Here is a 26,694-nt window from a genome sequence, read left to right on the forward strand (position 1 = left end):
ACGAGCTAAGGGCTTGATTCAGCTCCCTTTCCTCAGGTAGAGTGGGTATTAAGAAGCCTATGGGACCATTGGCAGTGTAAGATGCCACTGAGCATGAGTAAAGGTATCAGATGCTACAGGGATAGAAGGATTATAAACTAATCAAAGAGCCTGTGAGCTCCAAGACCACCACCAGTGAAGACTACCACCAGTCAGCAAACACACATTAAGAATATACCATCATAAAGGGATGTTTTTTTCCTCCCCATGCAGCGCAAAAGTGAATTCTGGTGACAGGGCTCTAGCATCTAGGGACCTCCACCAAAAACATCCTGCTCCAGTCCCACATTGCTCAAGTCTTGTGGTGAATTTCACTTATCACGAGTGTCCATATGGAGCAACCATCTCCAAGGCAGCCAAGACCCAAGCCATAAAATGTTTGTAACAGGATGGCCAATGCTTGGAATCTCACTTGAGAGCAAACAAAAAGCTAGTTCCCCCTCTCCACCATAGTATAGTGTCCACGAGCTTTTATGTTCAGCACTTGCTGAAGTTGCTGGGAGTTATGAAAGGGTAGTCTCAAGAAGAGCACTTTCTAGGGCAGCTGTCAGACTAGAGATTCTAAGGGGCTGGATATCCAGGGGGCAGTCTGGATCTGAAAGAAAAAGTAAAAAACTTCTGGCTAAGTGTGGGTGAAAAGCATTGTCCTGGGCACCGTTTGCTCCCTGACAATCCAGGTGCAAATAGAGGCCCTAAAGAACTCCTAGGCTGAAGACTGAAGACTGCTTTATCAAAGGGTGGGCTCAAACAGATCAACTGCTCTCCAGGTCTTCTTCCACCTGTGTATCAACATCACCTCTGACTCATGTGGCAGACAAACCAGAGGTGATAAACTCAATGAGCTTCAAACAATTCACCACCATCCACACCCCTCTTCAGGCAACCAGCACAGAAGAGGAAATGAGCTGTCAGAGTCTGATGAAAAAGAGAGTTTTGGTGCCATAAGCACATTGACGGCAGTGCAGTATCTCCAGTCCCAAGTGTTCAGAAACCACAAGTAAGGCCGCAGAATCACAAGAGTTGAAAAATGACAGGTTCTTTTCATTTGCCTTCTAGTTTTTGAACTTTAGGGGTCACATTCCTCAGCTTTCCTCCACAAACACAAGGGCTAGAGATTTATTCTCTCAAAACATTGAGAACTGAGATTCTAAGACTATGTCTAGACTACAGGGTTTTGTCAACAAAAGTGGACTTTTGTCAACAAACCTACACCTGCGTCTACACTACCGCCGAGTTCTGTCAACATAACATCGACAGAACTCGGCAGTTTTGTCCACAGCGGTAAACTTCATTTTACGAGGAATAATGCCTTTTGTCAACAGAGTTCTGTTGACAGAAGGCATTATTGCATCTACACTGTCCTTTGCGTCTACATTCTCATGTCGACAAAGTGGCTTGCTTTGTCGACAGAACTGGATGTCGTCTAGACGCTCTTTGTTGACAGAAGCTTTGTCGACAGTATCTGTCAACAAAGCCTCTGTCGACAAAAGCCTGTAGTCTAGACGTACCCTAATAGAATCACTTGACTCCTGGAATTGTGGCTTCCAGGAAATTGTGGCTTTCAGGAAATCACCAGACTCCCAATAAAATCATGAGAGCTGGCAACACTGAGATACAGTCTTCTCCACCCCAAATCATTCATTTCCAGTGTCCACGGAGAAGGTGACAAAATGACAGCTCCTTAAAGCTAGATGAATGAGACCTTGGGCAAGCACATGAAGAAAATCCTAGCCAAAGGAACTCTACTGTCCATTTCTGCCTGGACCAGTAGTATAGTTTATACCTGGTTATCTAGGCCAATGTCAACCAGTGGTACGAGTATCCTTAGGGGTACTCGCGAGAAGTCTGGGGGGTACGTCAGAACAACTGAAATTTGGAGAAAACTGAATTTTTGTGTTAAGTTTTACAGCTTTTTATTATTTTTGTACTTTTTACACCCCAAAATGTAATCACCTGGCTAGCTACTACTAAGTTGTTTAAACAAATGTTTTGCAATGGTAGAAAAAAATTGTGTGTGTCTGAAAACTGTAGGTACTGGGGGTACTTATTTTTTTTAGAAAAGGGGTACTTTATAAAAAAAAAAGGTTGAGGAACACTGATCAAGGCTACCAAAGACAGCTAATAAGAAAATAGAAAAGATCAGTGTGGACAGCCTTGGTCTTTCACCAGGTCACTGGCCAGGAGAACCAATGTAAATTCCATAGTATAACCAGGCCTAAAGCCATGCTGAAATTGGAAAGCTCTAGAGGGCGCTAGAGCTTTGTGACCACAAACATCTTAACGCACATGGCTTCTTCCAGTCCATGCACCTACAATGAAGGCAACCTTCAATAAGCAAGAGAAATGGAATCAAGATACCAGCTGCTAAACATGTGATAAAGGGGAAGTGGTATAAATGGAGTAGGTGGGTGTGTAGTGAAAACATCAGCAGGGCTCTTGAGTTTGAGTATAATATGGGAGTTTTAAAACTTGACGAATCTTGAAACTTGTTGTATTGATTTTTTTTTAAATTTTTTGAAAAAGAAGGACATTACCACAGCCCTGCTCTTGAGTTTTGCGCCTCTGGTTTCTAGCACATCACTTTCATTATCATCCTCTCCATACCATGCCAAAAAACCATAGGAAATTGGCAACCTCAGCCACAGATATCCAGTGACAAAAATGCCAATTGAAAGTTGGTTTGTATTATCCAGAGTGTTCTTCAGAAAACAATTTCAGTCACAATTATGCTGATTATATTTTACAGTATGTTTTGAACCTGTTATTTTATTTTTCCATTTACTTCAGATTGCCAAAGATTGCTTCTTTTACCCGTTCCTCTTTCCCCTACTGCCACAAGAAAATAATATTTCTAATGCCCCATCCTAATTTTCATATCATCTGGCTCCTGAAGCTGGAACTTAAAAGTAAAATACTAATTATTGTGGGACCAGCAATACAACTGTGGGGCTTGGCAATACTGGATTTTTACAGAACCATTTTTCAGAGTAATAATACCAGCGAAGAGTGGAATTTGAAGAGCACCTAAGTGATTTGTGAGCACAAGTCCCACTGATTGGATCTCTGCTCCTACATCACTTAGGCCTTGTTTAAAAACAAAGATTGTTCCTCTTTAATAATATCAGTTTAATTAAAGTGTTACAACATTCATCATGTGGGTCCGGTTGTGCTAATAAAAATGTGCATTGGAAAAGGTCAATGAAAATGATTAAAGGCTTGAAACGGGTGCCATATGCAGAGAGATTAAAAAAACGGAGACTTTTCAGTTAGAAACATGTAAAGTTTTCTATGCTGACATTAACCTGGATTTTCCTTAAATAACCTAATAAAACATTTCATTTTACTTTGCTTTCATGACTTATGACTACTTTGGGAATAGCCAGAATGTGAGAGGCAGTGTGGGAAGATGGGCCATGGCCTTTCAGGCCACAAAATCCCTTTGAGTTCCTTTTTTGCTAATGTACTTTTGCTCTTAGGGAGATTTTTCTTTAAAAGAGAATGCCTTGAAAACTTCCACACAGTGTGCAGAGGCGGTCAAAAAGGCAAATAGGATGCTAGGAATTATTAGGAAAGGGATAGAAGATAAGACACAGAATATCTTACTGCCCCTGTATAAAACTATGGTACACCCACATCTGGAATACTGTGTACAGATGTGGTCTCCTCACCTCAAAAAAGATATTTTGGCCTTGGAAAGGGTTCAGAAAAGGGCAACTAAAATGATTAGGGGTTTGGAACGGGTCCCATATGAAGAGAGGTTAAAGCGACTGGGACTTTTCAGTTTAGAAAAGATGAGACTGAGGGGGGATATGATAGAGGTTTATAAAATCAGGAGTGGTGTGGAGAGGGCTGATAAAGAAAAGTTATTTATTAGTTTCCATAATAGAAGAACTAGAGGACACCAAATGAAATTAATGGGTAGCAAGTTTAAAACTAATAAAAGAAAGTTCTTCTTCACACAATGCGTAGTCAACCTGTGGAACTCCTTGCCAGAGGAGGCTGTGAAGGCTAGGACTATAACAGAGTTTAAAGAGAAGCTAGATAATTTCATGGAGGTTAGGTCCATAAAACGCTATTAGCCAGGGGATAGAAATGGTGTCCCTGGCCTCTGTTTGTCAGAGGATGGAGAAGGATGGCAGGAGACAAATCGCTTGATCATTGTCTTTGGTCCACCCTCTCTGCGGCAGCTGGTGCTCGCCACTGTCGACAGACAGGCTACTCGACTAGATGGACCTTTGGTCTGACCCAGTACAGCCGTTCTTATGTTCTTATGCCTGTGGCAGGGTTGATGACAAAACATGTTCAAGGGTAATTTGGATCCCATGAAATATGTTTTTACTAGTGCGAGTCTTCAGTTCAGGATCTCTATTTATTGATGAATAAGACACCACTTCTCAAATTAAAAGGCAAAGGTAATAGCAGACTCATACACTTCTATATGTGGGCTGGTCACTAGCGCTATGTCTACACTGCGTGGCTATTTCGGGATACTGGAAGTATCCTGAGATAGCTACTCCGTGTCTACACAAGCCACCCGTTATTTTGAAATATTTTTTGAAACAATGGACATGCTATTTCACCATCCCGGTAAATCTTGTTTCACAAGGGATAAGGGATGGCTCAAAATAGTGTGTTATTTCGAAATCTGGCACTGTGTAGACACGCCAAATTTTGAAATAAGCTATTTTGGAATAGATTTGAAATAAGATACTCAATTTGTGTAGTGAAAATTTGCGTATCTTATTTCAATTTTAGGGTGCAGTGTAGACATACCCAAGTCTACACAACACTTTTTCCTCAAAATAAGCTACACAATTTGTGCTATGCAAATTGCATAGCTTAATCTGAGGTAATTTCGAAATTTGGTGCTGCCTACACATCACCTAACTTCAAAATAAAGCACAATTCCGACAAGTCCCTTATCCCTCGTGGAACAAGGGTTATAGGGATGCCAGAATACATTGCCTGATACATTGAAAAATATTTTGTAATAACGGGCGCATTTAAGGACATGGACTTGGTATTTCGGGATACTTCCGATACCCCAAAATAGCACCGCTGTCTAGACATAGCCTAGAAGTGAACAAAATGCCACTGTGAGGCAGATCTCAACGTGGTTTCACAAACTCTCTGAATTTTTGGATGGCGTTGAGTCTCCCCAGGATCTGCACGCTTGCTTCCTGAACTGTGATACTTTCTGCCCCAAGCTGTGCAAAAGCTCTTCCTTCAGTCCTGTCTGTACTAAAGTCTTTCATCATATTTGTTGCCAGGTTATGGGATGATTAACTCCAAACCTAGTTCATAGCCACACGTGACATGGACACACATTTCCTAACTCTGGGCTCTGCAGCGTGTACCAACGTTTGCTGCCTAGCAGCTAACCCATGTAATCACCATCCTTTTAACTTGGACCTAGCCTGATCCTTTTGTAGTGCAGATGAGAACCCCTAACTATGCTTTTGTAAACCAGTTTAGCACTTCCACTTCCCAATTCTCTTGGCAGGAGGCCATCTCAGAGGACATTGACAAGAAAATCTTGAAAAGCACCCCAAATCCTCTATCCAGACTCGTGTGCGATAGGATAATTGCTCACATTTTCCCACCGAGTGCACTGATCTCAACATGGCTGCATGGTATCAGTGGATGGTCAAACACAATAAATACACTGTGCACCTGTAGCATAAAGCTGCTCAAACTGTGTTTTCTGTATTCAGGTCAGGTAGGCATGTCAGAAACTAGATGCACAAAATTGGTTGTATCAGTAGTGTAGATGAGCCTATGGTTTATGCCTGTCTACTGGAGCTGTGTGAAACTCAGCAGTTTTTAGGCTCACAGGGGATTTCTTTGAAGTTTTTCCTTGCTTTCTGTTTGAATGAGCTTTGAGTTTTATGTCTGAGCAAACCTAGAAACTCTTATTCCTTCAGTGGGACTATTCCTGTCCTTAAACACATGCACCAGTATATTGATGGGCAGGGATCTCTAAAAGAAACACCACTGCTTGATTTGAGATGAAGAATTAAAATACTGGAACATCGGAATTCCCGAACTACAGACCCAGGGTCCATCAGCTAGTTACTGATATTCATTAGCACCAGATGTAAGAAACTGCAGCTAGCAGTTATGGGATAAGCTTGTTCCCAAAGAAAAAAAATCCTTCTAATATTTGACAAATAAAGGCTAGATTGTGCTCCATGCACGTGAGTTTATATCCCTCCCAAAACTCTTGTTTATGCCCTAATATTTATTATAGCTCTCGAAATGTATGTTGTTTGTATGAATGTGCAGGGTTGTTTTTCCCCAGTTCTGTTAGACTCTTTATCAGTTTTGTATTTGCCATCTTCCTTTTTCATCCCACATTACCTTGCTCTTGTCTTATGAGAGAGAGTAAACAGAAATTTCCAGTCCATTATCTCAATATTAAACCTAAGGTCATGTCTCCATTTTCTGCAGGACTGATGCTTTACAGATCGATCCACTGGGGTTCGATTTAGTAGGTCTAGTAAAGACCGGCTAAATTGAAGGCTGAGAGGGCTCCCATAGGCACTGAAACACCTCGCTGATGTGAGGAGTAAGGGAAGTCAATGGGAGCATTTCTCCCATCAACCTCCCACTGTGGGGCCACTACAGAAAATCAGTGCAACGTATGTCGACTCTAGCTACGCAATTCATGTAGCTGGAGTAGCATATCTTGCATTGAGTTTCTCAGCCAGTGTAGATCTAGCCTAATTGAAACTACATCAGTTTTGCATGGTTTCCACCTAAAGTCGTCATCAGGGTGAGGAGTTATGTTTTGTAACAATTTCTCTTAGTGTATGAGGCATAACTGGCGTGTTTTGTTTTAATTTTGCTTAGTAACTTCTGTTATCCCTTGCAATCACATAAGTCCTACTTTTATATATTTAATTAAAATACTTTTGTTTATTATCAAACCCAGTGTAAATAATAGTTACCTGGGGCGGGGTATTACAGCAGTGCATAGCTCTTTCACTGATAAAGAGAGCAAACTCTATGAGCTTTCTCGATGTAAAACTTTTCTATAGAATAAGATGAATTTATTTGGGGTTTTAGTCTCTATTTGGGGCTGTGCCCCTGGGTGCTGTCAAGTCTCTGTAGCGGAGCCCTTCCAGAGCTGTTATCACTGTCTGTGTTACTTTGCTGGGGGCTGTTACACCAACTCTGGGCCTTTGCCAGGGGAACCCTGACTATCTGGCCCAGAAGGAGAATGTGTTGCGACACTTCAGAGGACAGGTAGGTGGGCTAAATGGAATGATCCGCACAATGGGTGGCTGTCGCAGGGGATCTGTATGATCCAACCTGTCACAATGCTGACCTACCTGTGTTGGGAGTGCAGTACTCACAAGCCTCTCTGCTTCTCTTGATCAAGTAGCTTCTATTGCTAGGGTATAGTGATGAAGGGCTACCTCTCTGTATGAGCGCTAGAGGGCATCAGAGCGCCCTGGAATGATAGCAACCAGGCCTCAGGCTGTCGTGGATATTTTTAGGAAGTCATGCACAGGTCACAGGCAATAAATACATTAAAAAAAATCATGGAAGCCCATGATCTGTCCCTGATTTTCACTGAAATATTCCTGGCAAAATAGGAAGGAGGCTTCGGGGTGCTCCGCTGTTGCAGTGAGAGGGAGCTCCAGGGTCCTCTCCCCCTTGTGTGAGCTCCAGGGAATCCCACAACCACCTACCACAGCTGGGAGCTATAGGGTCTGTCTGCTGTGGCTGGGTAGCTGTGCGTGATTTCCCCACTGCTTCCCACAGCTGAGCAACTGCAGGGTCCCTCCACTAAGGCAGGACCTGGGAGCTCAGGTGGGAGGATGGCTGGGAATAATAGAATCGTAAAGTCACAGAATACTAGAACTGGAAGGGACCTCGAGAGAGGTTATACTGTAATTGGGTAATTACAGGAAGCTAAAAGATTCCCATTGAATTGGCATTTAGAGAAAACTAAAGAAAAAGAACATTTGCTCCAGTCTCAGCAATAGACCCCCTTTCTGTAACTGCCTCTGAATATTATTCTGCAAATCACATTTTTCTTTTTATCCCAATTATTTTTAGAGTGTAAGGAAAATATAAAGGAAACTGTCTGTATTTCAGAACATATTCACAGTAATTCCTTCTTCTAGCTACATCATCACCAGCCTTCTTTTTTCCTAGGAAGGATGTCAGGATTTGGTGCACAATTAAAACAAATAAATTACGTATCACTGTAAATTTCACAGAATCAAGGAATCATTGCATCCGAGATCTGGAAGGGACCTTAAGACGTCATCAAGTTCAGTCCCCTTCCTCCAAGGCAGGACCAATCACCATTTAGATCAGTGATTCTCAACCAGTGGTATGAGTACCCTTAGGGGTGCTTGAGAGAAGTCTGGGGGGGGGCACATCAGTACAACTGAAATTTGGAGAAAACTGAATTTTTGTTTTAAGTTTTTACAGCGTTTTATTATTTTTGTACTTTTTACACCCAAAAATTTCATCGGCCAGCTACGATTAAGTTGTTTAGTGTTGCAACAGTAGAAAAAAAAAGTGTGTGTCTGAAAACTAGGTACTGGGGGTACTTATAATTTTTTTTTTTGAAAAAGGGGTACTTTATAAAAAAAAAAAGGTTGAGAAACACTGTTCTAGATCCTCCCTGATAGATGTCTATTTAACTAGCTCTGAATATCTCCAGTGATGGAAATTCCACATCCTCCCTAGGCAATTTATTCCAGTTTTTAACCACCCTGACAGGACATTTTTCCTAATGTCCAGTCTAAACCTCCCTTGCAGCAATTTAAGCCTATTGCTTCTTGTCCTATCATCAGAGGTCAAGGAGAATAATTTTTCTCCCTCCTCCTTGTAACACTCTTTTAGATACTTGAACTTGTGACACCCAACCACAGGGCAGAAAATGTCATGGAAGTCAATGGAAGTCATAGATTCTGTGACTTCTGTGACTCCCCAGGATATAGCACTAGTCTTAACCATATATTAGAAAAGGATCTAAGTCTGGATAACATTTCATTTAAAGATGGGTCCAAGCCCATCCCAACATTTCAGGGTTTTTAGACATAGAAATTGGCTTGTCCATTAGAGTTACAGGACAGATCTGAAATTCGGACTCAGGTTCAGATTCCAAGTGCCACTCCCTAAACTGGAGAGTGTCAGGTTAAACCCCATTTCTTATTTTATTGTTCTAGATTTTTTTTTACTCTCTTAAACTCACCTATTGACTAATATAAACCTCCTCAGGGCCCAAGCCAAAAAAGTGACCAGTGAAGGAAATTCTGCCTTAGGTTCGAATTCAGACAAGTCCTCCAACACATGTCTAAATGTAAGCACCTGAGTAGTCCCACAGAAGACACACTGAAAAGTTAAGCTTGCTTAAGGATAGGCTGGCAGTGAAGTCCCAGTGTAGCAGGGTAGTGAAGGGGGAAATGGGAATCTTGACTTCAGTATTTGGTCCATTCCCCCCATGTCCCTTTTAAATCTCATATAATCTAATGTGTAAAACACACAGTGATTAGCTGCATTGGGTCACATTGGCTTTGTGTGCATATAATGTGTCTTATCCTTTTCCTCACAGGATGGTCCCATTTAAACCATCTTATGATTGATGGGAGCTGCGTGTGTGTGTGTGTGTGTGTGTGTGTCTGTGTGTAAGTAAAGGTGTAAAAAGACCCCAGAGAAACTGCATGGAGCTCAATCCAGGGGTAAGAACAGAAAGCCATTACTGTTATAAGAGTGTGCTGTGAATAAGAGTGTATGTGTAGTTAATTACAGGTAGTCCCCGAGTTACGCGGATCCGACATATGTCGGATCCGCACTTACGAATGGGGCTTTCTCGCCCCGGAGCTCGCAGGCAGCGGGACCGCCCAGAGCACAGCGGTCCCGCCACCTCGACCTCCGGGGCGAGAAAAGCTGCTCCGGGTGCCCCTGGTCTGCTGGGGACCGTCTCCAGCAGACCTGGGACACCGGGAGCAAAGCCGCAGCGGCGGCGGGGTCCCGGGCCTCTGAGGCTTTGCCAGAGCAAAGCCTCAGAGGCGCGGCACCCCGCCGCCGCTGCGGCTTTGCTCCCCGTGTCCCTGGTCTGCTGGGGGGGGGGGCGCAGCTAGTGCGCCCCCCCCCCCCCAGCAGACCAGGCTTTTGTTGTGGACCCTGGGGTAGAGCAGCTGGGGTGCTGCCGGGTTGGTCCTGCAGGGACCTACCTGGCAGCCCAGCTGTTCTGTCCCAGACTCGAGATTCAGCCGCTGTTGAAACTGATCAGTGGCTGATTCCAGGAAGCTGGGGGCAGAGCAATTCTGCCTCCAGCTTCCTGTAGTCAGCCCCTGGTCAGTTTCAGCAGCACCGGCTGAATCTGGAGCCAGTTCCGACTTACATACAAATTCAACTTAAGAACAAACCTATAGTCCCTATCTTGTATGTAACCCGGGGACTGCCTGTAATTGAAAAGCTGACAGTAGATGGTGCTAGAGAGCATGCAGCATTTCTTGGGTTTTGGAGCACTAATATAATCTGTTGGCATGGCTACATGTGGGAGCAGTTTACATGTAGCTCTTAGCAACTATGACTGTCCAGTTCCTTACATAAAATAAATTGATAGTGTCCAGTAACTTAATTTTCATACAGGTACTGTTGTATCACACCCCTGTGGGGTATTCAGGGCAAGGGGGGGGGGGCGGTTGTGATACGACTGTACTTGTAGGAAATCTAAATGTAATGTGGAGCATGGAGATCATAATAGCAGGTTGTGGAGGAAGTGGGTGTGGAGGGAGCTCAGGGCAGGAGGTGGGGTGTGGGGTGCAGGAATCAGGGCAGGATTTTGGGTTGTGGGGGCTCAGGAGTCAAGGTGGGAGTGTGTGAGGAGGGGCTCAGGAAGAGGGTTTGGGTGTGAGGAGGGGCTCAGGGAAGAGGGTTTGGGTGTGTGAGGAGGGGTTCAGGGAAGAGGGTTTGGGTGTGAGGAGGGGCTCAGGAAGAGGGTTTGGGTGTGTGAGGAGGGGCTCAGGAAGAGGGTTTGGGTGTGAGGGGTCAGGGAAGAGGGTTTGGGTGTGTGAGGAGGGGCTCAGGAAGAGGGTTTGGGTGTGAGGAGGGGTCAGGGAAGAGGGTTTGGGTGTGTGAGGAGGGGTTCAGGGAAGAGGGTTTGGGTGTGTGAGGAGGGGCTCAGGGAAGAGGGTTTGGGTGTGTGAGGAGGGGTTCAGGGAAGAGGGTTTGGGTGTGAGGAGGGGCTCAGGGAAGAGGGTTTGGGTGTGAGGAGGGGCTCAGGGAAGAGGGTTTGGGTGTGTGAGGAGGGGCTCAGGGAAGAGGGTTTGGGTGTGTGAGGAGGGGTTCAGGGAAGAGGGTTTGGGTGTGTGAGGAGGGGCTCAGGGAAGAGTGTTTGGGTGTGTGAGGAGGGGTCAGGGAAGAGGGTTTGGGTGTGAGGAGGGGTCAGGGAAGACGGTTTGGGTGTGAGGAGGAGGGGCTCAATGAAGAGGGTTAGGGTGTGTGAGGAGGGGGTCAGGGAGGGAATGCTCCATGTCTCCTCCTGAAGCAGAGTACCCCAGGTGGCTGGCTCCTGCTTTTCAGAGCAGCACAACCGGCAGTGAAAGTCACTTAAACATTTCTTACAGGTACTGTCCTAGTGCAACCTGGGTTGGTGCCAGCTCTTTAAATAGCTCCTGCTGGTTTTTGCCACTGCTTAGCCAGCTCTTGCTGGAGCTACGCACCAGGGCACACCCGCTTACTTCCACCTCTGGGCTCAATAGGGCCCACCAATCTACTTTTACTTCTGGTTTCCATCAAGTTATGTAGTGGTTAAATATCCACTGCACAGAAACAGTCACCACTAGCTGTAACCAGCAGCTTTGGTGGTCATCGCAGCAGAGTCCAGGAACTGCTGAACCACAAAGACTTCATCATCCTCTCGGTCAGGGCTGAGATCTAACTACAGGATGAGATAAAGCTTGTTCTGCTACTATCCCAGTCCTGTGCAAAAATACTTCAGGGCTGCCTGGCTGACCTAAACTGAAGTTCTTGGTAGTTTATATGTGAAGAGGGGATGAAGAGATTGGACTAGTAATTGGGAGCGTCAGGTTCTGGCCCCTGCTCTACCATAGATCTTAGCCAAGTTACTTGGGGCCCAATTTTCCAAGGTGCCTAAATATGCAGATGGGCACCCAGCACCGCCCTTGTAGCCCAAACTGTGGGGAGATAAGAGAACAGGTGCCAGTGTATTTGTATGCAGAGTCCTTATGAAAATCCCGCCTTAGAATGTTGTCCTTCCAAGCAGAAACAAAAGATCTGCCAGTTCCTGTAGAAGAAATTCAGTTTAAAAAGCTTCCCAAGATCACTCCAAGAATCTTCCTATTCAGTTAACCTTAGTCTTATCTTTCTTTGGGAAGTTGCACCACAAAACTACTTCAAAGGTCATACCTGAAGTGTGTTAAATGTCTCTGGATATCGAGGTCTAATATTGGAGTTGGTCTTGAGGATCCGAGGGGCGATCTGTCTTGACTCAATAGGTCCTGGAATTCTTTACATATTTGTCTAAAAGGAAAGGATAATCATTTACAAGGGATCCATGCAGTCTCTGTTGGGAGGCTGACACCCACACCAGACATCAGAACAATTCAGCTTTATTGTGAGTAGCATCATGAAGCTGCAGAGCTTAGCCTTAACACAAATATGGTGCAGAGTGAAATGATCTGTGTAACAGCAACAACAAAAAAAAACCCAAAGCATCAATAAACATTGCTGGCAGAACCATCACAAGCCTCTATTTAAGTGTGCCATAATGATCCCTTCAGGCTGAAATCTGAGCTCTGTGTCCATCCCCTCCTAGGGTATGTCTACACTGCAACCCTAGTTCGAACTAGGGTGGCTAATGTAGTCATTCGAACTTGCAAATGAAGCCCGGGATTAAAATATCCCGGGCTTTATTTGAATGTTCACGGGCGCTGCCATTTTTAAATGCCCAGCAGTTCGAACTTACTCTCCGCGGCTACACGCGGCACGGGCTAGGTAGTTCGAATTAAAGCTCCTAATTTGAACTACCCTTACTCCTCCTGCAATGAGGAGTAATGGTAGTTCAAATTAGGAGCTTTAATTCGAACTACCTAGCCCGTGCCGCGTGTAGCCGCGGGCACGGAGTTCGAACTACCAGGCATTTAAAAATGGCGGCGCCCGTGAACATGCAAATAAAGCCCGGGATATTTTAATCCCGGGCTTCATTTGCAAGTTCGAATGACTACATTAGCCACCCTAGTTCGAACTAGGGTGGCAGTGTAGACATATCCCTAGTTAAGCCTGATTAAAAGGAGAGTGTTTCATCCCACGTGACTCGGAGGGTATGTTTAGACTACATGCCTCTGTCGCCAAAGGCATGTAAATTAGACTACCCAACATAGTCAATGAAGACGGGATTTAAATATTCCCAGCTTCATTAAAATAAAAATGGACGCCGTGCTGTGCCGGCTCAGCTGATCGTCGGCACAGAGCGCGAGTCAAGACGCGGATCGGTCAACAAGGGAAGCCTTTGTCGACCGCTCCTGTAAACCTCACTATTGGCAGCAATAGTGGTGAGTTGGTGTCTCCTTGCAGAAAGGATGCTGAAGGGATCTGTGCCAACATACGTTACACAGCCCTGCTGTTAGAATAATCGTGCGCTGCATATCTGAGGCCTATTAATGTTTGAGCCCTTTCAGATACTACTTTTGCAATGAATCCCCTCAGGGGTTATCCAGTGGGTTTGAACATGGGGTGTTCAATACCACAGCCCCCTTAAGATAAAAGAGAGGTGGTGGAATCTCCATCCCTAGAGGTTTTTAATCCCGGCTTAACAAAGCCCTGGCTGGGATGATTTAGTTAGGGTTGGTCATGTTTTAGCAGGGGGCGGCACTCAATGACCTCATGAGGTCTCTTCCAACCCTAGGATTCTATGACTCTATGAAAGGTGTAACCCCCAAAGCCACTAGCTATAACAGGCTAGTAGCCTTTGTGCCTGTCTGCGTTTACCCAGCCTGCCTCTTGTAAATGGCTGCCGTGAGTATGGCTCTGCAAGTCGACTTGTTGAAAGGATTGCGTCAGTGCAGACTTTTATCCTATTCAGCACTTTTTCTGGTAAAATTACAGAGGGGAGTATGCATATGGAGTATAGAGTTTTAATGAATCAGGCCCTTAGAGATGGGGAAAAAAGACCCTTTTAACAACAGAAATCAGTCAAGAGCTTTGGCTTATAAATGATCTAACACACCTACGATGCCTGTCAGTTCTACCTCCAGGTTCTACCTGTTGGAAGCCGTCAGCTTAAAAGTTGTTAGGATTTGACAACGGCAAGTGTCAGAACTGAGCCAAGTGCGCGGTTCCTGTCTCTTCCAGCTGAACATGTCAGAAGTCGTTAAATAGGGCTCCGGATTGAAGGGGGAGAAAAGCAGCTTTACATTATACATGAAAACTGACAGAGAGCCGTAACCTACTTTAAAGTGGCTTCCCAGGGAGGGAAGTGTCTCTGGAAAAGCGACGCTGTGGGGTCCTGTAGTCACTCACTCTGGGACAGCATGTGGTTCCGCAGACACCCTGACTAACGGGTGGCACATTGGAATGCTAGTGACCAGAGAGTGAGTCAAAGAGACACTACCCATGCTCTAAGGCATAGCGAGTTCCTCCTCCGTCCTGTGGTGCCACCTGCTCCTCGCCAGCATCAATCAGCTACTCAGGCCAGGCCAGCAGTGTTTCTGTAAGCTGTGCACTTGTGTGGCTGCTCATGAGAGATGCCGGTGCCATCCAGCTGATTAGCAGAGCACCCACACCAAGGTTTGGGGTTTTTTTTGTTTCTACTGGTGGTGCACATTCACACATGTTTAGGTGATATAAAAATTATTCCACACATGAATGGAAAAATCCACACAGGGATGGAAAAGTTTAGAGGGAACATTGCAGGCCCGTGTTCTCCCACTGCTTACCCCTTCACCACCCACTTGGGTTCATCCCTAACCAATGCTCTACCTACTGCTTCCTCCCCTCGCCCTGCTCCCTTGCTCACAGCCAGCTGTATCAGACGAGCTCCCCCAGCTCTCCTCCTCAGCTAGGGTACATCTAGACAGTGGCACTATTTCAGGATAACGTTCATTCTCCCGAAGTTCTGTGCATCTTAACAGCAAGCCTTTTTTTTTCAAAAGGGCTTGTTATTCTGTCGTCCCGTAAACCTCGTTGCACAAAATTAGTGCTGTTTAGACAGCGCCAAATTTCGAAATAGGCTATTTCAAAATAAGCTACGCAATTTCCGTAGCTCAAATTGCGTAGCTTATTTCGAGCCATGTGCTACTGTGTAGATGTACCCCTACAGCACCAAGCAGGGGAGTGAGGGCTGCTTTACAACCATGGCTACATGAGGACTGTTAGAGCATGTCTACCCAGCAGAGCTAAAGTCGAAATAAGCTATACAACTTGAGCTGTGTCAGTTGTGTAACTGAAGTCAAAATAGCTTATTTCAGCTTTTGACACTGTCTACATAGCAGGAAGTCCGAGAAAGAGAACTCTTCCTCCGACTTCCCTTATTCCTGCTACAATGAAGGTTAGAGAAGTCGGAGTAAGAAGTCTTCCAGCTCACCATTATTTCAACATTATGTCAAAATAACTGTTTGCAGTACAGACGCGGACTTTGTTATTTCGGAATAACATCAGCTATTCTGAAATAATGCTGCTGTGTAGATATAGCCTTAGTAATTTAGGGGGTACATTCCAAAAGGCTTATTTCCTGTGCCACAAAACTTGCTCCTTTTTTTCCATTTCACATTCCCCCTTGTACACCTGCAGCTGAATTTTGGGTGCCAATCAGAGGGTGGATGTGTTCAGATATCCAGTCCACGTGCTAATCAGTTTTGCAGATGCAAAGAAGGTCTGTGAATAGGAGGATGGGTGTCTACCCAGCTGAACGTAAACTCCTTGCTGGCTCTACCACAAACCTGCTCAAGTTATGAAACAATTGTTTCCTTTACTGCCAGGGATGGGCAAACCAATCTGTGAGATATTAGAACCCACCGGAACTTACACCCAAATTTCAGAACTGAGTAACAAGTTATGAAGTTCGATGAAGTTTGACTCGCTCTATGCGTATGATAATGTCCATTAGTGCTGCCTCAAGATTTCACAGGAAATCATTGCATGTGATGAACTCAACCTGTTTTGCAATACCTACAATATCTGCAGCTGTGATCAGATTGCTATTTTCTCCAATTTTCTCTCAGTTCATCCTAAATTCAGGTGATGAACAAAATAACCTTAAGTAATCTCTGATTACTTTCTCGGATGCACAAACAAATACCAGAGAAAGCAAGCACACAGCCATTGCTATCTTCGAATAACGCACACAAATGTTAATTTTCTATCTAGCTGTGTGTCAATGAAAGTAGCACTAATCACCATAGTACCCTAGCTGTATTTTGTGTCCTTCACTGAATAATGGCCATGCAATGGAGTGGAAGATGATGGTACAGAAAATCTCACCTGTTTTGTGCCAGAGGTGTGAGAGGCCGGCCTATGTTACCATGTTCCTTGTGCAGTGAGCTATACAGTAATTCCTCATTTAACACTATAGATGTTTCAGAAAATGATCGTGTTAAGTGAAAACGTGTTATGCGGGGTCATTTTTCCCATTGATTAAATTATGGAAAAGGTGGGAGTTGTATTTCAAGCGGTGGTGTCTGTTGGGACTGGGACATAAGGTGGGGGGAGAAAGGGGACTGGGTTACAGCAGGGAGGCGGGGTGCTTGGCTCTGGGGAAGGGAAGGAGATGAGAGGGGAGAGGGTTGGGGTTGGGAGTATGCTCCTGTGATGGGTCTACTGGGTCCCACACTACTTCCGGCGAGGGGCAGTCACCAGGGAATGGCACGGTGAGCAGTGAACCTTTGGCCACTTTGAAGGGAGGCAGAGGAAGCCCCGCACAGCCGCTGGCAATGGGCAGGCTGGGGAAACCCAGCCGCTGGCCTTCAAAAGGGGGAAGAGGAGAGGGGGCAAGGCGTCCAGCGAGAGGGAGTCAGCAGGGAATGGCGTGGCAAGCAGCGAACCCTCCGCTGCTTTGCAAGGAGGCGGAGGAAGCCCCACGCAGCTGCCGGTGATGGGCCAGCTGGAGAAATCGTGTTATTCCGGGGACGGTCGTGTTATTCAAAAAACAGCTTTGTCCACATATTCACTCTGCTGACACCATTATTGGGCCTAACCAAGTGAGTTATAAGATCAAGAACACAGATTCCTGAGCCTCCAGAAATATAATCTATGCTATCATGTGCCGAAAGTGTCCGTCTGCTATGTACATTGGACAAACGTCTCTGACACTTCGCTAAAGAATCAATGCCCACAAAACAGACATTAGACAGGATCACAAAGAAAAAACAGTTTCTTGCCATTTCAACCAGAAAGGACACTGTCTTAATGACCTAATCACATGCATCCTACTTCAGAAGACTTTCAAATCTGCACTTGAAAGGGAATCCTCTGAACTGGCATTCATGCTAAAATTCAACACTCTCCGCAGGGGGCTGAACAAAGACCCCAACTACCTTACCCATTACAAAGATAGCTTCCCCAATTATCACCTCTAATACCATTAACTCACAGACATCTACCCTTCCCCACCTCTAATATCATTAACTCACAGGCATTCACCTTCCCCCCCCCCCCCCCCCGCATCCCCCTTCTGTTCTGAAATGTGATTTGTCCTTTTCATATGTGTTCTTTTTTTTTTAATTGTATCCTTTAGTATACATGGTTGTGACTATTTTCTTCCATTATTTGATCTGAGGAAGTGGGTCTGGCCCACGAAAGCTCATCATCTAATAAACCATCTTGTTAGTCTTTAAAGTGCTACATAGTCCTGTATTTTGTCTGTTTATAGATTTTCAACATTTCACTATATATACAGTGAATGCCAGTAAAAATGATATCCTGTTTGTCTCCATTTTAAGTCAGTGGTGTGTTTTCTGGACTAGTGAATACACTAGTTGTACAGCCTTTTATCTTGTAACACATCTGTGGTTGCCCACAACTTAAATCATTGCCCCTGGACAGTGCACCACAGTTTGTTAGATGAGAAGCTCTTTGGTTCAGGGGAGCTTTTGTTGTTGTTGTGTGTTTGTACAGGTTGTTGTGTGTTTGTATAGTACCTAGAACAATGGGGTCCTGGTCCAGAAATGATCATCCATGGCATCCAAATAATAAATAATAAAAATCTGGAACTTCACAAAGCAAGTGAGGCTAGAACTCTAATCTTACTGCTCCCCTACCATTTGAGCAAGGGTGCATCTACACTGCAGCCTTAGCTTGGAATAATCTATACAATCTGAGCTATGCAAATTGAATAGTTTATTTCAAGTTAATTACAAAATAGCTTATTGATAGGGAGCGAAGTTTACCGGGACATCAGAATAGTGAGCACATTATATTTTGAAATAATGGGCTTGCTCAAAAGATGCAGAATAGCTATTTCTGGATACCAGAAGTATCCCGAAATAGCACTGCAGTGTAGATGTGCCTCTAAGGAGCAATCTTCAGCAGATTGCTAATAACTAGTGCCAGTAAAATAAACCAATCAAAAGTAGAAAAAAATATTTTTGCTGATTTTTCAAACCTGCACAGATCTTCACCTTTTGGTGGCAAAGAAATGTTCACAAGATGATTGTGAAACCTGAACATTTTCATTGAGGAACTTCCTTGTTAATGCAAAAAGGAAAAACTTAAAAATACAACAAATAGTCTAGTGGCACCTTAAAGACTAACCAAACATGTAGATGGTATCATGAACTTTCGTGGGCAAAACCTATTTCTTCAGATGGTACTCCAGTCATCTGAAGAAGTGGGTTTTGCCCACAAAAGCTCATGATATCATCTACATGTTTTGTTAGTCTTTAAGGTGCTACTAGACTATTTGTTGTTTTTTAAATATAGTTAAGCAGTTCTGATTCTATCCAGCAGAGGGCAGTGCCCAGCAACCTACCCACCAGTTCATTTACTTCCTTAGTAGTTAGACAACTATAGATTTAAGGGACAGAGAAAATAACTAGGTGAGAGTAAGGCAGCTGGCAGGTTAGGATGTGTTAGTGAATATAGTGAATGAAAGATATTTGCACCATATGGAAGATGGGAGGCGTGCTATGCAAGCAAGCATTGCTTTGGGTGCACCCTAGAGCAATCGGAGGAGGTGAGGAAGGCCAAGGAAGAATTGGCAGAAGACAGTAACAGAGGATATTGATTGCACTGGCATCTTGTGGGAAGATGTACCATACTCAGCAAGCAACTGTAATCAGTGGAGGAGCTAGACTGTGCAGTGCATCAGTGGCAGAGGCTGAACTAAGGTAAGAAGATAAGAACATAAGAATACTGGGTCAATACTAGGTCAGACAAAAGGTCCATCTAGCCCCGTATCCTGTCTGCTGACAGTGGCCAATGCTAGGTACCCTCAGAGGGAAGACACAGAAGAGGGAATCATCAAATGATCCCATCTCTGTCACCCATTCCCAGTTTCTGACAAACAGGCTAGGGACACCTTCCCTGCCCCATCCTGGCTAATAGACATCAATGGACTTATCCTCCATGAACGTATCTAGCTGTCTTTTGAGGCTGGACACAGCATATCCTTGAGGGTCTCTGGTGCCCAGGAATTTCAGTTTAATTCCCGATACTGTAACTATCCAGAGCTTACTAGCTGTCACTAGTATACACCATGGAAGCTATGAACTTCTTGTCAAAAGCTAGGCTACAGCACAGATTCTTCTGCTTCATGACTTGACCCCAAAACTTGAGCTAATGGATAATGTTCATTATTAGCACAGTTATGGATGGATTATTTATTATAGATGTTGTTGTATTTGGGGTCACAAGCACACAAGGCCTGTGATACTATGGGGTGCAGTTCTAATTGCACCCAGCAGAGGGTACAGGTAACAGACACACCAGACAGTCCAGTACACAACGTCAATCATCCTACATACAGTATGATAAATGATATTGTTACTTGACCACTTTGACCAGCTACTTAGTACTTGTGTGCAGTGGAGGGGAAATACAGCATCTCTTTCCCTGAAAACATGATTACATCATGGCAGCAGCGGTTGCTTTAAGAATCAGGGAGCACTTCCGTTTTAAACTATGTACTTCCCTCTTTATTTATTTCATCCATATCAGTGAATCATGAGTACAGAGTGAACTGAAATGATACAGAGATGGATCACGGCTAGGTTATGATGTGGACTATGCACCAGCACTGGTGGATAAGAGAACCTCTTTTAGCCCTCAGTTGGACTGGCTGGATTGTGGATCTGGATAAGCAGAACTAAGTGGACTTTCTGTGCCTACTACTCTTCACTCCCTCTGTGAGCAGGTGGCTGGTGAATTGAGACAGGAGCAGGGGAATGGGCAGACCTGTCACCCAATAGGTCAGCTGGTGCAGCTGACCCAACCTGGGGGAGGATGGTAATTTGTTGGTGGTATAAGCCAGAGGCAATTTACTATCTCCCGAGGGCAGGGAGAAAGAATAGCAGAATCTTTGCCTCAGAGGGGTGATGCTGACTCACAGTGTCTCCTGGGATATGCCTGGGGTGGTGCAGCTTACATATCCAACCCCCTTGCTCAGGGCTATGCCTGGAGGCACAATAAAGCCCTAAATACTTAACATAACCAAAACGGTAGCTTCAATGAGCCACATGATGTTTTAGCCACTTCTTGGTTATTTACTGATTCCCACATCTGCTAAATGTGTCCGACAGCTGATATATGTGAGGGAAGAACGTACGTATAATAATAGCAATACTTATGCATTCCCTCTTCCCTTGTCCCCGATGCTCTCCAAGGGATGTAGAGCCATGAATGAATAAAACTTCCCATCAAGCCAGTGACTTACAATCCATGCACACGTTATTCTCAGACTGAGCATGGAACTTCCATTTGCCACAGAAGGAATCTCATATCCAGAGCATTAGATTTCATAGCCATCGGTGGGCTTTTCTGCTTAGCCCTCGGAGAAGTCTTGGCTCTGACTCACGCATGGCATTGGGTATATAAACTAGGCAATGGCAGCAAAAGTCTGCTCTAAGTCTATGTCTACACTACAAGGTTTTTGTGCAAAACCAGCCATTTTTGCGTAAAAATCAGCAGACCATCCACACCTCAAGAGCGTTTTTGTGCAAAAAAAAAAAAAATACAGTAAATGGACAGGACAGAGGGCTCTTGCTGGTAGTTATTTTTTTCCCCATGAGGAATAACTCCTTTTTGCGCTACAGCTCTTGTGCAAAAAGGCGTGTTGTGGACGCTCCGCAGGGGTTTCTTGCACAAAAAAACCCCCCTACAGGTGCTCTGATGGCCATTCTGTTAATGGCCATCAGAGCTTTCTTGCGCAAGAGCATCCATGCAGGGTGGATACTCTCTTGCGCAAAAGCACATTACTTTTGAGGTGTGGACGCACTTTTGCACAAGAATATTTTGTGGAAGATCTCTTCAACAAACAGCTTCTTGCACAAAAACCCTGCAGTGTAGACAAAGCCTGTTGGGACAAAGATACTTGTGTTCCAACAGTACATGAAAAATTGTAACTGTTGATGTGTCTTGACCTCAATGAGGCAGAGTCATCTTGTGAACTGGGAATTCAGGAGGGCTGGCGTCAGTTCCTGGCTCTGCCACAAACTTCCATTATGATGTCGGGCAAGTCACCTAGCATTTAGGCATGACTTTGTTTGACATCACAATGCCTCCTAATTCATTTAAGAGCCTAATCTAATTTACAAAGGGATGTAGGAATTTAAGAGTGCAAATCCCATCAGCAGTCAAGAGCTAAACTCCTCAGCACCAAATTCCCTTTGGAAAATGGGCTGGCACCCAGATCTGTTAGGCTTTGTGATGCTGAGTGCAGCAAGGCCTACATTTTTTAAAAATCAGGGCCTTCAGCTCTCTGGTGGATATCCTCAGTTGGTGTAAATTGTCATAGCTCCATGGACATCAGTGGACCTGTGACAATTGTGCCAGCTCAGGATCCACCCACCAGTGTCTCAGTTCCTCCTCTACATTGAGAATAATTAATACATTGCTTAAATTGTGGCAAGGGAGATTTACACTGGATATTAGGAAAAACTTCCTAACTGTCAGGGTGGTTAAACACTGGAATAAATTGCCTAGGGAGGTTGTGGAATCTCCATCACTGGAGATATTTAAGAGCAGGTTAGACAGACATCTATCAGGGATGATCTAGATGGTGCTTGATCCTGCCGTGAGGACAGGGGACTGGACTTGATGACCTCTCAAGGTCCCTGCCAGTTTTAGGATTCTATGATGCTATGATTATTTATTAGTTGTGATGTGGTTACAGATTGGAGCCCTAGTCATGGAACAGGGATCCCATTGTGCAAACACAGAGATGGCCTCTGCCCCGGTGAGCCCATATTGGAATAATGCTCGTTTCCTATATAAGCCCCAATCCTGCAAAGACTTATGCACATGCGTAACTTCCTGCACTGTGAGCAGTCCCATTGTAAGCTCTTTGGGTTAAAAGCTATCTCTTTCTGTGTTTTGACAGCACTTAGCACAAAGGGGCCTTGATCTTGCTGGTGGCCTCTGGGGGCTGTTGTAACACAAATAATAATAAACCTCCCATGTTCCAAATGAAAAGCGTCCGGACACATTTCTTGTGTTGAATGATTTTTCTTGCTTACTTTGTTGCTAGGATCATCTTTTTCCTTGCTGTCTGTTCTTTCTGTTCCATATGCTGTCTGGCAAGATGTTCTCCCACTGCCTTGGCTGGGAACTCTGTTTCGCAAGTGTACCCAAAATCCCTGGCCAAATGTAAGGCTTCCCCTGCAGGAAGAAAAAATAAGTCAATCAGGTTATACAGAAAGTTTTTTTAAAAGACATTTTTTCAGCTACATTTTTTTTTAAAAAAAGGAACAATAGGTTACTGCAGTGTGAATACATCCCTGATCTCAGTTTCTTCTACATAACTGAGGCTAGGTGTACACTACAGGGGAAGGTTGAACTAAGATACGCAACTTCACCTGGGTTAATTAAGTAGCTGGAATTGACATACCTTAATTTGTGTTTCTGTGTGGTCTCTACAAATGCTCCCCTCAACTTCTCTTACTCCACATTAGGAGCAGGAGTATCTACACCAATGGGGGCACCCTTTGGGTACGTCTAGACTACAGGCTTCTGTCGACAGAAGTTTTGTCGACAGATACTGTCGACAAAATTTCTGTCGACAAAGAGCGTCTAGACTACATTGAGTTCTGTCGACAAAGCAAGCTGCTTTGTCAACATGGTAGTGTAGACGCAAAGGACAGTTTACATGCAATAACACCTTCTGTCGACAGAAACTCTGTCGACAGAAGTCGTTATGCCTCGTAAAATGAGGTTTACAAGCGTCGACAAAACTGCTGAGTTCTGTCGACGTTATGTCGACAGAACTCAGCAGTAGAGTGGATGCAGGTATAGTATTGTCGACAAAAGTCCACTTTTGTCGACAAAACCCCGTAGTCTAGACACACCCTATGAGTTCAATTTAGCCAGTCTTTATTAGACCAGCTAAATCAAACTCCAGAAGATTGACCGTGACAGTGTCGACCTTTTGTGAAGACATGGCCTGAGACCAAGTTCTGGCCTCTTCAGCCTGCTGTTATTTGTGGCCCATATAATGGGGTGGGGGGGGGCATAGCGGAACTACCAAGAAGTGAGTCCAGGTTCGCTGAACTTCCAGAGTGAGGTGTCAGTTCATTAATACCTCTTTCCTTTCAGAAAATACTGCTACTGCCATTCTCACTTAAATGTTTTCAGCCACAGGAATATCTTCATTTTCCACATGCAATCCACTCCCCCCCACACACTGTCTTCATAAATCAAGTGTTCATCTACCAGATCACATGCATAAACCAATTAAATGCATGCACTGATCATATGACACTCATGTGATATAAGTTGACATTGAATTTTGCCAGCACATTCTGTTTTGGGCAGAGAGCCCTGTCAGCATTGTGCTTGTGTGGCTGCTCAGAAGAGCAATGTTCCCTCTAATCTTATCCATCCATGGGTGGATTTTTTCAATCCATGTGTGGAATAAATATTATGATGAGTACTGAAGTGTGGGATTTGAACCCACCAACCCTATGCTCTTGAGGTAAAGGCCCTAGCCCTTAGCTACAACAGAACCAACCCCACCCTCCTGCTTTCAGGGTATCCCTTATCCCACCATGGTGTGTGCCAATGTGTCCAACAGTAGAAATTTAAAAAAAATAGCTGTAAGTGCTCTGGTAATCAATTGAACAGCATCTGAATATCCTGTAACAAGGTCAGGATAGAGGGCTACAGGAGAGTGGTAGAAAACAAGTACATTAGCCCCAGATTAAATAGGTATATTTTCCCGGGTTAAATTAGAAAGGGCTAATCCAGAACAGTCAGGAATTTGCCAGAATCAATTAGGGCAGACAGGCCAATTAAGACACCCAAAGTCAATCAGGTACTTTCCATAACCAATTAAGACTGGTGTCAAGTAACAGAGGGGTAGCCGTGTTAGTCTGAATCTGCAAAAGTGACGAGGAGTCCTGTGGCACCTTATAGACTAACAGATTTATTGGAGCATAAGATTTCATGGGCAAAGACCCACTTCAAAGAGAAACTGCTGAGCTACAGTTCATCTGAAAATTTGACACCATCATTTTAGGATTAAACAAAGACTATGAATGGCTAGCCAAGTACAAAAGCAGTTTCTCCTCTCTTGGTCTTCACACCTCCACATCAGCTGCTAGAAGTGGGCCTCATCCTCCCCAACTGAATTGACCTCGTTATCTGTAGCCTTATTCTTGATTGGTATTCTTTTCTTATGCCTGTATATTTATACCTGCTTCTGGAATTTCCACTACATGCATCTGACGAAGTGGGTCTTTGCCTATGAAAGCTTATGCTCCAATAAATCTGTTAGGGTGTCTAGACTATGGGGTTTTGTCGACAAAAGTGGACTTTTGTCAACAAAACTATACCTGCGTCTACACTACCACTGAGTTCTGTCGACATAACATCGACAGAACTCAGCAGTTTTGTCGACGGCTGTAAACCTCATTTTACGAGGAATAAAGCCTTTTGTGTTGACAGAGTTCTGTCGACAGAAGGCGTTATTGCATCTACTCTGTCCTTTGCGTCTACACTCTCATGTCGATAGAGCGGCTTGCTTTGTCGACAGAACTGGATGTAGTCTAGATGCTCTTTGTCGACAGTATCTCTCGACAAAACTTCTGTTGACAAAAGCCTGTAATCTAGACGTACCCACTAGTGTCTATAAGGTGCCACAGTATTCCTCATCGCTAATTAAGTTTGGCTAATCAGGACACCCGGAGCCAATTAAGAAGCAGCTAGTACAGGTTGAAAAAACTCCCCTTCTGTTAGCTCACTCTGTGCAAGGAGCTGGGTAAGAAGGCACTGTGAAAGATCTGGGAGGTACAAACACTATCAAGGACCAGAAGGAAGGGCCTGTGATAAGCGAGGTTCTGGGGAGGGCTGTGGGGAAGTGTTCCAGGGAATCATAGCTGTCATGCAGCTGATACTGGGGGTATTACAGGAAGCTTCTATCATAGGGTCTGCAATCTGGAGTAGGGGGCAGGCCCATGTTCACCCCATCCCCAACTCCCTGTTCACCACAAGAGAGTTGATTTGGATAGTGGGATGCACCAGAGGAGGCCTAATCTGGGAAAGAGTCTGTCCTGTCCCTGAATCGCTCCGAAGGGCAGCAGAGACTAAGGGTTTCAATCGCCTCTCTTTTCCCCATACTGGCCAATGATGAGGGTGGCTAAATAAATGGCAAGTTTGTGCCCCCAAGGAAAGTGTCTAAATCAAGGGTCGCCATGAGCCTCTGAGGTGAGCAGTACGCCAGAAAGCGCAGGCCCCACCAAGGCAGAGAAGGAGCTTTGCCACGCTTTCCTGCAGCATTCCCTGTGAGCTGAGCACTTGAGTGGCCACCCTGAACAGATTCAGATGCTACCCATTTAATGAGCAGAGCACCCTCTGCGCCCACAGATGGCAGCATGTGTTTTTACTGGTGGTGCACATCTGCACATACTTTGGTGCACATAACAAAATGTATTCTGCATATGGATGGGAAAAATTAGAGGGAACCTTGGCAGTCAGTTATGTTACAGGACCTGGAATAATAACGCTAGCATTTGAATAACATTTTCCAGTACACGCAGGAGAAAGGAAAGCAAATGTGATTACAGTTGTAAATACTGTACACCAGCTGACTGAGCGTATCATACCAGGGCTGAAAACAGAGCTGTGGGGACGTTCGTGCCAAGGTGATTATTAATTTTGAATTTTCTATCTTGAGACGATACTCCAGTTCTGTTTGGGTGTTACTTCTGTACAAATTAGTCATAATAACATCTTTCTCCCCTTTCTCTCTCTCTGGCTATGTCTAGACTCCAGGCTTTTTGTGCAAGAAGCTTTTGTCGGAAGAGATCTTCCGCAAAAACTTCTTGCGCAAGAGCACGTCCACACTGCAAAAGCGCATTGAAAAAGCGATGCACTTTTGCGAAAGAGAGTGTCCAGACTGCATGGACGCTCTCTCAAAAGTAAGCACTGATTGGTATGCACAAAATAGCCACCAGAGCACCTGTGCTTTTTTCCTCTTTCCTCTTTTTGCGCAACCCCCTCTTCTGTGTCCACACACGC

The 26,694-nt window shown here is 44.6% G+C and overlaps 1 protein-coding gene across 1 annotated transcript in view; it reads right to left on the reverse strand.

Annotated features, from left to right (window-relative positions):
- Nucleotides 1-26,694, reverse strand: part of TFAP2D (transcription factor AP-2 delta) — a 58,927-nt gene that overhangs the window by 8,600 nt on the left and 23,633 nt on the right. The window contains exons 5-6 of the mRNA XM_006137022.5: nt 22,698-22,839; nt 12,439-12,552 (exon numbers count right to left, since the gene is read on the reverse strand). Of these exons, the coding sequence (XP_006137084.2) occupies nt 12,439-12,552; nt 22,698-22,839 (256 nt within the window). The remainder of the gene's footprint in view (nt 1-12,438; nt 12,553-22,697; nt 22,840-26,694) is intronic.

This window comes from Pelodiscus sinensis, chromosome 3, assembly GCF_052426305.1.
Source record: "Pelodiscus sinensis isolate ZL-2025 chromosome 3, ASM5242630v1, whole genome shotgun sequence".
In the NCBI taxonomy this organism is placed as follows: domain Eukaryota; kingdom Metazoa; phylum Chordata; order Testudines; family Trionychidae; genus Pelodiscus; species Pelodiscus sinensis.